We start from the raw sequence: 11,569 nt of genomic DNA on the forward strand, positions 1-11,569 counted from the left end.
AAAAAAAAAAAAAAAAAAAAAAAAGCAGGTGGCTTTGTAACTCCCTTTCTCAGGGGGACTTGGCTGTATCTGCATCATTATTGATTATTGGTCATCAAGCTGGCCTCTCACACTAGTCAGTTGTCTTTGGGTGTCCAAGATGAGGTGACAAGAGTCTGTGACAGTTGGCAAATCCAGAAGATTTATGAGTGATTCATCTGTCCTTTGCCATGCTTCTCTGCCAAGAACGTTGAGATCTGTGTGTCCTTTGTTGACTGATATTGAGGATTTTAGAACTATAGTGTCTGTCTTTCTTGTACAGAAATAAGCCAGCCTGTTTTCTTTTTATAAGACTTAAGTTTGGGATAATTTTGAATCATTACCTTAGCTAAAGATTTTTCCCTCAAATTAAAGAGTAATAAAGAAATACATTAGTTAATCACTCAAATTTTTACTGTTGTTCCGCAAAGCAAGCCCATTGATTCCAGGTTTCAAGAGCCTGGTAATGGAACTGTGATTCTTGCAACACTAAGGTGACATAGAAGGCTATGGCGTGACATCGCTCTCCTCTTCAAGCCTTTTTGAAGGTATTGACCAGCACTGTCTCCTTTTGGGATATTCAGGATCCAAAAGCAACACAGAACGTGTGTAAGCAAGTGCCAAGAGGACAGTTGTGAACCTTGACACCAGCGTGCCCAACTCTTTTTCTTCTTTGTTGTTGTTTGATTTTTTTTTTATTTTTGGATCCTCAAATTGTATTTAAATTTGTTATATATGCTGCTTGCAAACCAAAGCATGAACATTGTCATGCCCATGGGAAAGAATCAGAAACCCCAGTTAAAGAGCTTTTCCTCAGCTCCTAGGCTACAAAAGACGAGTAAAAAAAAAAATAATAATAACTTCTCCTTTTTCTTGTTTTTTTTTTTGACATGAGTAAATGGTTCCTTTTAATACTTTACTCCACTGTATATGATCTTCTTTAGTTTTATTTATGTATTTTTTTTCATCTTTCTACAGGGAGTTAAATACCTGTGTATTCCAGCAGCAGACACACCATCTCAAAACCTGTAAGTTGTTCTTTTGGCGTTTTGTTTTGTTTTTCTGTATTTCTAGGAGAAATTAAAAGCAAGTGCAGTGTGTGTTCCAGCAGTTCTTGAGCCAAATGAAAAGCAAACACAGGGCTCTGAAGGCAAATGAGCAAGCCCTGTAAGGGGGAGTTGCCAGTGTCCCTACATAGCTGCTCCCCTGAGGAGAGAGGGGGATCTACAGAAATCAAACTGGAGAAGCCAGTGTCAAACTGGCTGGAGACACCTTGTTACTTTCCAGTCCTGCTGTGACTCATGGAGGCTGGGATGTCTACAGGAAAGGCCTTTTAAGTCTAGGGAGAAGGCTCCGTCAGTAAAGTGCCTTTTCTGCAAGCCCTAGGACCAGAGTTCAGGACCCAAGCACCCACGTAAAGTCTAGCACAGGCACATCTGCAACCCAGGGCTAGAGACCTTGAGATAAATCAATCTTCAGTGTGCATTGCTCAGCTAGTCTAGCCAAATTAATGAGTTCCAGATTCAGGGAGAGTCTGTCTTAAAAACTGAGGTGAGGGGTGATGGAGAATACACTGGTCAGAAACTTCTCACTTCCGCACACATGGACTCAAGTGTGCCTTGCAAGCTTGAGGATCTGAGTTCAGATCCCCAGGGCCTACAAAAATGGGAGGATCTCTGGAAACTCATAGGAGAGTTTTCCTGGTCTGCATGGTGCAATCCAGACCAATGAGAGGCTCTGTCTTAATGAAGACATGGGAGCACTTGAAGACCATGTATACATGAATGGGCATGTGCGTCATGCTATATACATTTGGATGTCAAAGGGCAACTTACAGGAGTCAGTTTTCTTCTTCACTCTGGGTTCCAAGGATCTGTTTCAGGTTCAGGCTTATACCTTTATCAGGCTGGTGGATAAAGAAAGCACCTTTATCCACCAGCCTGTCTCCCAGTGTTGTCTTTGTCGTTTTAACAAGCTAAGATGGACTCACAGTTGCAGCTCACCTTTACAGCAGTATTGCTGCCTTGATAGGATGGGATGGAGCCTTGGAGACCCAGTTATAACTCCAACAAGCACCCTTGGTCTCAATTAGGCCCAGTATGGATAGGTGTTAAGTTTCCCCAAGCTTGCATTTAACCCTTGCAGACAGAGATGCTAGGCGTGCCATTGCTTTATGCATCCCTAGCTTCTGATTTTCTGGCTGTCTGGCCTGGATACTGGGGACCAGTGCAACAGCCCTCCTGGATCCATGTGCTGGTGTTCTCATGAGAAGCACTCTAGATTCAAATGGTTTTTTTGAGTCTAGAAGACCACAGGGTTCATCCCCCACTGTGTGCAAGTGCTGGTGCATACAAATCTTCTATGTCAGTGAGGCAGACTACATACTTGTTTTCTGTCCCAACTGACCAGCTTCTCTAAAAGATGCTGGAATGTCAGCCACCCTATGTCTTCACTGCCAGAGAGCAGAGAGGTCATGGGTTAGGCTGTGACTTTACAGACCTACCTATTGCAGGATGGGTGGCATAGGTCTGTTGGTCAGTGGGTAGTTGGACAGGGGACAGAGGTATAAAGTTAGACCAGGAAAGGATTCAGGAAGTGGGAAGTTGGTACAGACATGTTCTGCCCGGGCCAGGGTCGGTCTCTACCTAGACTCTTGATCTTTCACAGAGAGGTGAGACTTTAAGACTGAGAAAGTGACAGGGGAGATTTTACTAGGAAAACAAAGTAGTAGTCTCATCTGGAAGGAGAAACAGCAACATTGGAGAACTTCCTTGGTTACTAGTCGTGTCAAGAAACAGAAGTGGTTGGAAGGGCATGGTCCCTGCGGAAGGAAGTGGGGCTCTGCCTTTCTCCGAAGACCACAGCAATCTTCTACCCTTGTTTTGGTGACTATTTTTGGAATGACTGATTTGCTCTCATCGACAACCAAGTTTCGACGATGCTGTTGAATGTGTCAGTACCTGACTGTCAGGAATCTAGATGGGACTTATCCTGGGTGTGTGCTGTCAGGACACATGGCTCCTGGTCCCTGAGCTGCTAAAGACTTTTCTAGGTGCTAAGTGCTGCTTTCATCTTTCATAACAGCGGTCTCATCACTGTCCTACATTATGGACAAGTGAACAGAACAAGCAAGTGTCAGAAAGTCCAAGATTTCAAGCCAGTCTCACCTACTGTGTCAGGTCATTCTATCTAGTTACATTCAATTCTCATCTGAAAATACACATCTTTAGTATTAGGAATGGCACAGCCAGATCTACATGAGCATATTTCTGTGAACTCTAGGCACTTTCAAAGTCTGAGTCTATTTCTGCTATAGTAGATGTCTTCAGAGTTACAGGAACGATTATTGAGATAGGTTTTGGTAACAGTTAGGTTTTATTTATCTGTTGCCAGTGAAGATGTCTGAGTGTCTTCATCACTTTCTGTTGCTGTAATAGAATATTTGAGGCTGGATGATCAATACAGAATGGAAATAAGTTTGACCCCACAGTGCAGGAGGCTTGGAGTCCCAGATCAGGCTGCCTCATCTGTGGAGAGACTGGTTACAGCTCCATAATGCTGTGGTGGGAAAGCAACACGGGTGTGTGTGTGGAGGAGGTGGAAGGGAAGCCAAGTGCTTGAGGTGGTCATGGAGACACTACCTCCATGATCCAGAGACTACATACCAGGCCCTGTTTCCCAGTACTGCCGGATTTAGGAGTTAAGGTCCCGATAAACAAACTGGGGAAGGGGCACTCAGACTCTAACAGTGATCAGATCAAACGCTTGCCTCTATCGGATGCAGCTTATTTCGAGTCTCCTGCGTTCACGGCTCACAGCACACTGGAGTTCTCAGTGAACCTTCATCTTCTGTATCAACTAATACAGGTGGTCAGGGACCAGTGCTCCTTTTTGTTTAAATGTATTTATGTTTTAACATAGATCTTTTTAAGAAAAGAATTGTTTAATTTTATGTGTATGGGTATTTTGCCTGTTTGTATGTCTGTGTACCATGAACATGCAAATCCACAGAGGACAGAAGATAGCTTTGAATGCCCTGGAACTAGAATTACAGACAATTGTTAGCTGCCATGTGTGTTGTGCACTGGGAACTGAACCTAAATCCCCTAGAAGATCAGCCAGTGCCCTAGCTACTGAGAGTAAACCATCACTCCAACCCCAAGATAATTCTCAGTGCTTTGGGTAACTAAAGCAAGAGAAAATGTCAGTAGTTTATAAAACTTGCTCTCAGTAACCCTGATGCTTATCAACAGGCAGTCTCTCATCTGACCACACTGAGTTTCTGATGCCCAGCTCCCGCTCTTCAGTGACAAAACAACTCCTGGAAATCTGGACTGCTTACTGCTTCAAACATAGATAGTAACTTTTAAAACTATTTCTAAGTTTTGGTGAAATGCTTTATTTTGTAAATTAGGCTGGGAACATAATTCAGAGGTAGAATGCTTATTGCTATAAACATTAAATATTTCTTTCTCGGCAAAGCCTGGCAACTACTGGCAGGTATTTAGGCTGGTTATGCTTAGTAAGAGGTGGGTGACCTTTGACACTTCAGTTACCTGATCGTCAGTTGCTCTGAACTGCAGAAGAGTTGGTTTTCTGTCTTGGCCTTAATCCTAGAGAATCTTCCCCATCTGACCTTGAAGTGCAGAGAGCTGGTCTGAGATAACACAGGCGCAGAACGTTAGCTCAGTTCCCCCAGCCACCTAGCCTGCCCAAGTCAGGAAATAGAAAAGTTCAAGTTCTCCGTCTCCCGATAACCTCACAACCCTAGTGTGGTGTGTTTTGCATGATGTTGTCGTAATAAGAGATGCTAGAGTGGGTGTTAAGTGTGTTGGGGGCCAGTGCTGGAGCTTAGTACATGAAATCGGTTTGCGTTTGTTTTCTCTATAGGTTCTCAGTGAATAATCTGACCATCTCATCAGAGATGATGTATAGAATTGGGTATTTTGTTAATTCTTTAGTATTTGTAAAATAAGATGTATTGTTTCTGTGTTCCTGTAAGGAATGCTAATGTGTAGATGTTTAGATTCGGCATTCACTTGCATTTGCTTATTTTGTTTTTATTACAGAGTTAGTTGGTGTTTGTAGCCAAGCAGCACTTAGTGGATAATTTTTCTTTCTGTTCTCTGAATTCTGAGGGCACTGGCTCAGGCTCTGGGCTCCATAGCATTGCATTATAATGGTGCTCTCTGTGGTGATCCGTGGTTCCACAGGCAAGCAGGTCTCTGTTTTAGGAGGTCTTGTGGAGAGGCCAGTGTAGGGAGTACACTGAGCTCTGTAGGGGCATTGGGAGTGCCCTGCTCTTATCACCACCATATCATTTGCTGGTATTATCTTAGTGGAGTGAATATTGTCTGTCTTCCACTTTTCTTTCATTTGTCTCTTTTCTACTTCTTTTATTAATGAGCCATTTTTCAAGGTCAGAGGTAGGTAAGCTTTTTCACCCCTGTAGCTGTGCTTGCAGAAGGTTCTTGAGGTCTTTGCATCCCTCAGCGATGCTCTCCTGGTCATGGGGTTAATGAGAACTCGAATAGGTGTTTGCCACAACAGCAATCATTCCACTCAAGCGAGAGCCCTCTGGTCTCAGACTGCCCTTGATACCCTCGAGTTAAAAGATTCTTTTGAAGCCGGGCGGTGGTAGCGCTTGCCTTTAATCCCAGCACTTGGGAGGCAGAGGCAGGTGGATTTCTGAGTTCGAGGCCAGCCTGGTCTACAAAGTGAGTTCCTGGACAACCAGGGCTATACAGAGAAATCCTGTCTTGAAAAAACAACAACAAAAAAAATTATTTTGTGAAATGATGTCATGTTAAAGGGGTTTTGTTTTCTTGTTTTCTAAGCTATCTTTTTAAAATGAATGCATCTAGCACAATGAAAAGTATGGTAACACAAGAACATCCTTCACAGTTGACTTGTGAGTTGCCGGTGATTGGTGCTGGGGTTGCTTTCAGAGCTCTAGCTGTGAGACGGGCAGGAGAGCCTGGGGTTTCTGGACCAAGTCAGCCCTAAGAAGAATCTCCCAACAGAGAGTGCTCTACCTATTTGCTTTAAGAAGAACCATAGGTGCTTGCCTTTGGTGGGATTTTCTCTATATGCACTTAGATTCTGTTGGAGAGGAAACACATCTTGTATTTCTGTGTTGTTTGCTATCAGTGAAACCTCATCTGATACCACTGGCTTTGTAGTAAGGCCCACTGCCATTCCAGGTGGCCAGGTCATTGGGTTTCTACTACAGTAAGCAAAGCCCCAAACCTAAGGACTCTGTCACATCACAGTAGGGATCAGAGTGTCTAAGACCATGAGTGTTAGAGCAAGAAGTCTCCACATAAGACAGTCATGTGGTGTGGCTTACACTATCCATCCACCATCCTTTAGTGAACTCTCAGAAGATCAGCAAGACCCATGTGGTCACTCTCAGCCTCTTATATGGAGAGTGGGTGTTTGAGGAACTAGTCTCTGAAAAGCAAGAGGATAATTTACAACCACTGGGTTCCCTGCCTAATCCACGTGAAAAATGTCTCTCTACCAGAGCTGCCCACCACCACTGAGGTGATCTCTTAGGGCCACTGACAGTAGCTCATATGATCACCCTATGTACTGTTGGGTGAGTATGGTATACCTGTGGGCATGCTTCCTGCTGCAGACAGGCCTGTCACACATGCCTTTGTGTGGAAGTAAGGGTAACTGCCAACCAAACGAAGAACACAAAGAGGGAACTGGTGTTCATGTCAACAGCATGTGGTGGGATGCGGCTGCAGATCTGTGCTTCTGCTTCAGACTAGAGTTGAAAATAAAAGAACCCAGACGGTGGGTATTTCCCACTGTGGAGGAAGGAGTTTAGTGACCAGAGCTTGGACTTATGTCATTTTTTTCCCTGGAAATAACCCACACACACCTCTCTCTGCAACACCCAGTTTTAAACCAGAGCAGCGTTAGGCCAGCCCACCTCCTGGCCTTTCTTGTAAAAGGCATTTCTAGGAATGCCTGCCTGGCTTGGCTTTGTGCCTGACTTTTGTGTCTGAGTCAAGTCTCATGGTGGAGTTCTACATGCCCTCCCAAGGCATTACTGTGTCTTAGACTGAGACAGCTGCCTGCCCTGGGACTCTACAGTCCTTGCCCCCAGCATGGTGGTGGCCAGAAACAGCATCCTGTGTGTCACTGTTGATCTAGCCTCTATCTCATACAGACACGCAAACCAAAGGATGCAAAGGCTATCGGGGGAACAAATGTTCCTTCAACACACTATTGTGGGCTCAGTACAGGTTTGGGTGTTGCTCAATCCAGATGCGGCAAAGTCGGCTCTTGAATCCAGGTTCTGCCTCATAGTCTATAGGAAGCCTGACTTCATAGTGTGTGACTTTGGGACATGCAGGTCTGAAAAACAGATAGAAGAAGTTGCTCCCACCGAGGCCACAGTAGAGGAATTGGCCTGACTTCTCAGCAAGATCTTAATGAGCCTGTAGACCAAGTAACTTCCTGAAGACTCTGAGTCCTGTGTGCACTCAGAGCTGCTCAGCTGGCTTTTGCACCACCGTGCTCATTGCAAACTGCTCTGAGGCAGTCTGTGGCTTCTTCCTTCACCTGGGCGGCTCTCATTCATTGCTTGCTGGTTTTGCTTTTGTGACCCCAGTGTTCTTTTCCTTGTCCATGCTTATACACTAGTAATTTCCCAACCAGAAGGAAACCTACCAACAGGTAGAACCTGCAGTGGGAGAGGGACCCCAGCACACCCTTGACAACCACAGTTTGGACACACTTATGGGCAAAGGAATGTGCCATCCGGCCATCCCCTGATGTTCAACTACTCTGAAATGACCTTCGAGTCTGTCAAGTGTGATGTCTGGAGTCCACCCTCTGTCTCCTCCAAGGAGGATGGAAACCGCTGTATAAGCCATGAGGCAGATTGGAGCCTAATGTCTTGGGTCTATTGCTGTAAAAACAACAGCACACCATGACCAACAGCAACTCGGGGAGGAAAGTTTATGTCATCTTACAGCTTTCAATCCATCATCCTGCAAAGTCAGAGCAGGAGCTAATGCAGAGTCATGGAGAAATGCTGCTTACTGGCTTGCTCTTCATGGCTTGCTCAGCCTGCTTTTGACTAACACACAGGACTACCTGCTCAGGAGTGTCTCTGCCCTCAGTGAGCTGAATCCTCCTACATCGACCATTAATTAAGAAAACGCACTACAGGTTTGCCCACAGGCCAATCTGGTGAGGACATTTTCTCAATTGAGGTTCCCTCTTCCAAGCATGACTCTGGCCTATATCAGGTTTACATAAAACCAGCCATCCCAGGATGCTTTGTACCTAGATGAGGTGGCCTGGGTCTTTAGTCCCTCAGTTAGGTGCTGGTACAAGGAAAAGGGCATTGGCTGTCAGTGGACTATCGCTTTGATGGTGTCTCAGGGAGAGATGTTGCCGAGTAGTCTGCGAGTGGCTCTCCCAGGGCTGCCAGCAAAGCTCTGGAATCCTGTGGGAACCTGGCTTCCCAGCCTGCCACACTTAATCCTGGAGTTCTGTGCTCTTAGACTTCTGTAGCTGTCTGCTGGAGGCTAGAGGCTAGATGCAGCACTTACCTTTCTTCAGAAAGGGAGAACTTTACAGAGCTCCTCTCCCAGAGCCCTCTCTTTCTTTCTCTGTGTGCTCAACTGCCTACAACTGAATCAGTGTCCTCGCCAGGATTGCTATGGTGTTGGAACTTGGTCAGAGGCATCCAGGTGGCTGGTTTGGCTTGTAGCATGAGAAACTCTGCTCTCTACTGCAGCCCTCCAACCCATGCCACTGCATCAACCCATGCCGCAGCATCATGCTCCTGTCAGCTGTTAGTCTGTTCCTGCACTTGCCCCTCCCACAGGTCATGCACCTGGATCCTGAGTATAAGTGCTGCCAGGTGCAGGGTTTTGGCAAGGACATGGTCTTGCCTGCCATTGGCTGTTTCCGAACAACACTTTAGTTCTCCAAGTCCTGTGTTTACATCTAGGAGTCTTTTTTCCTGGAAAAAAAATCACCAGAAACTGGTGTGGTGTGGTATGTTGTGCTGTGCTGTGCTGTGCTACCTAGAGATGTCTGTAGCAGTCAGGTGTCCTTAGATGTTGGTACACTTGAAATCTCCACTTGCAGTGACACTTGTTGGCAAGCATGAATGTGTGTGTTGTGTATGCACTCATCATTGAAAATGCATCCTACTACCTCTTGCCAGCATAACCCCACTGAGCTTCCATTCTGACTCATTTTATTTGTGCTGTCATTCTGCAGGGAGAATCATTCCTCTCCACTTGTCTCTCAGCCTATCATAACCCCGGCAAATGGCCACTACTCAGTGTTTGTAGAGAAGTGATTGGGCACGTAGGCAGCTTTGGAAGTTTCAGTGCTTTGGAAACCATCTGAAGGTTTAATCTACCTGGTAAAAGGTTCCTTGCCTACACCCCACAACCTTCCCTTGCTACACGCTACAGTGCAAATCTCTGTCCATGTGGTAAAAGGCACACACATTGCCTGGGAACTTGACAGTGGCTTTCCTGAATAGTTATGTGCTCAACAAGTGCCTAGAAAAACGTGACCCAAAGGGATAAGGGTCAGAATAAAGAACTGTGATGATCACCATCATTGCAAACTGCAGAATTTGCAAAGCACACTGATACCATGTCAGTTCTCCTCTATGAGCCATCATCCTTGCTTTCTAAGCCATGGTTCCAATGCCACACAGAGTGGCAGAACAGGGTTGAAAGTCCCTTTCCCCATAGCTGCAGCAGCATATAGCACTTGAGTGGTAAGACTGAGCGGGGAACTCTCGAAATCCTTATCCCGATTCAGGGATGGCTTGAAGATAAAACTCTGGCGATTGGAGACCATCTAAACCTCAGCCCACCAGTGAGCGTGGAAGGCTGAGGCAGCACTGGCCCCAGACTGGCCTGGTTCTTGATGGGCAGACTCCAGTCATCTTAGGAAATCACAGCAGTGGCTTCTTTTAAACAGATGTGAAACAGTAAATGTTACCTGTTACTTTTTTTTTATTTCATAGGACAAGACATTTCAAAGAAAGCATTAAATTCATTCATGAGTGCCGACTCCAGGGTGAGGGCTGTCTTGTACATTGGTATGTATGACTCCTGCTTAGTTTGTTGTCCTGAGTTCAATTCCAGTTGAGGTCCTGCTCTCTTAGTTGCCTTTCTAGTGCTGTGATAAAATGCCATGACCAGCACAATGTATGAAAAGAAGCATTTACATGGGGGCTCAGTGTTCCAGAGAGTTAGAGTTTATAGCGGTCATGAGCAGTCATGGCTGCAGGCGTGCAGGCGTGGTGCTGCAGCAGTGTCTCACATGCATGCTATACTGCTGCCCTGCTCCTCAGGACTCCCTGACTCCTCTTTCTAGAAGAAAACTGACTGGCTTTGCCTTTATTTGCGCTTCGGTCACTGCTAGGATGTCTAGAGGTTGTTGTCAAGGTTAGTGGCAACAAAAGACTGTCATGTCTAGCATGGCATTTCATGTGTCAGCTGGTCCTGTTAAGCTCATACCAGGCTCCATGATGATCATCCCAAAGTCCTGCTTCCTCCTACCCACTCTGGAAGCAACCGTGGGTGCTTAGAGATACATTTCTATAATATCAAACTTCTTTCCACTTGCCCATTGCGGCTTTTGTTGGGTGTGTTTGGCTCTAGAAGTTTACTTTAAAGTGATCCAAGCAAACTTAGAAGTAAGTATTTTATTGACAGCGACCCACTTTTTATCATCAATGGAAGGTCAACATTCCATATCTATGGGTTCCAAACCCATTATTTCAACCATGAATCAAAAATATCCAGGAAAAGTATATCTATACCAAACATGTATGTGTTTTTCCTTGTCCTGATTTCTCAGACAATGTAGGATAACAGTATTGTGCTGGCATTGCATTGTGGTGCACTACAGTGTCACCCACAGATGTGTGAAAACACTTGGTAGGATATATCAGGTAGCACTGGTACTGTGCCCTTCTTATAAGACTGTGGACAGACACCATGGATTCTGGTGTCCACAGTGAGCTGGGACCAGTGACCCATGAGCAGAAAGGACAACTGTACATGCACACTAGCACACACAATGACAAGAAAGGCAAGCCAGCATACTTAGTAAGTGCAAGGTCTGTACAGTGCTCTGATCTTCTCCTGGGGAGCTCTAGGTGAGTGTTAGCACTGGCGATGGTAATAAAGAGCTTGCAGCATGCTGGAGCCAGGACTCTGCCATAGTCTGAACGGAGACTGATCGTCTCCCCTCTGTCTTGAGTGATGTGTGACATTAATTAGCTGAAAGTGTAATAAGTCTTTTGACTGAGAGAAGGTACCCACCCTTGCAGCGCAAGCCATATGAGGTGGCAAGTCTTGGTGCTATGCTGGTGACAGCCGCGGCAGGGTACAGTAACAGAAGAGCCACACCCAAAAGCCACGAGCAAGTAACCTATAAAAGCAAAAAAGGAGAGGAGATATTTCAGTGGCTTTAAGAATGGTGTTTTGCTGATTTACACAGATTTATGTGTGTGTGTATATAATGTGCCAGTTTTTTTTTTTTTTTG

At 45.4% G+C, this 11,569-nt stretch overlaps 1 protein-coding gene across 2 annotated transcripts in view; it reads left to right on the forward strand.

The window, feature by feature from the left end:
• The window catches only part of Dusp22 (dual specificity phosphatase 22), a 49,487-nt gene that overhangs the window by 34,011 nt on the left and 3,907 nt on the right, over positions 1–11,569 (forward strand). For both annotated transcript variants that reach the window (XM_021215612.2, XM_021215613.2), the window contains exons 4-5: positions 997–1,046; positions 10,040–10,114. In XM_021215612.2, coding sequence (XP_021071271.1) covers positions 997–1,046; positions 10,040–10,114 — 125 coding nt within the window. The remainder of the gene's footprint in view (positions 1–996; positions 1,047–10,039; positions 10,115–11,569) is intronic.

Source organism: Mus pahari, chromosome 16 (assembly GCF_900095145.1).
Source record: "Mus pahari chromosome 16, PAHARI_EIJ_v1.1, whole genome shotgun sequence".
In the NCBI taxonomy this organism is placed as follows: domain Eukaryota; kingdom Metazoa; phylum Chordata; class Mammalia; order Rodentia; family Muridae; genus Mus; species Mus pahari.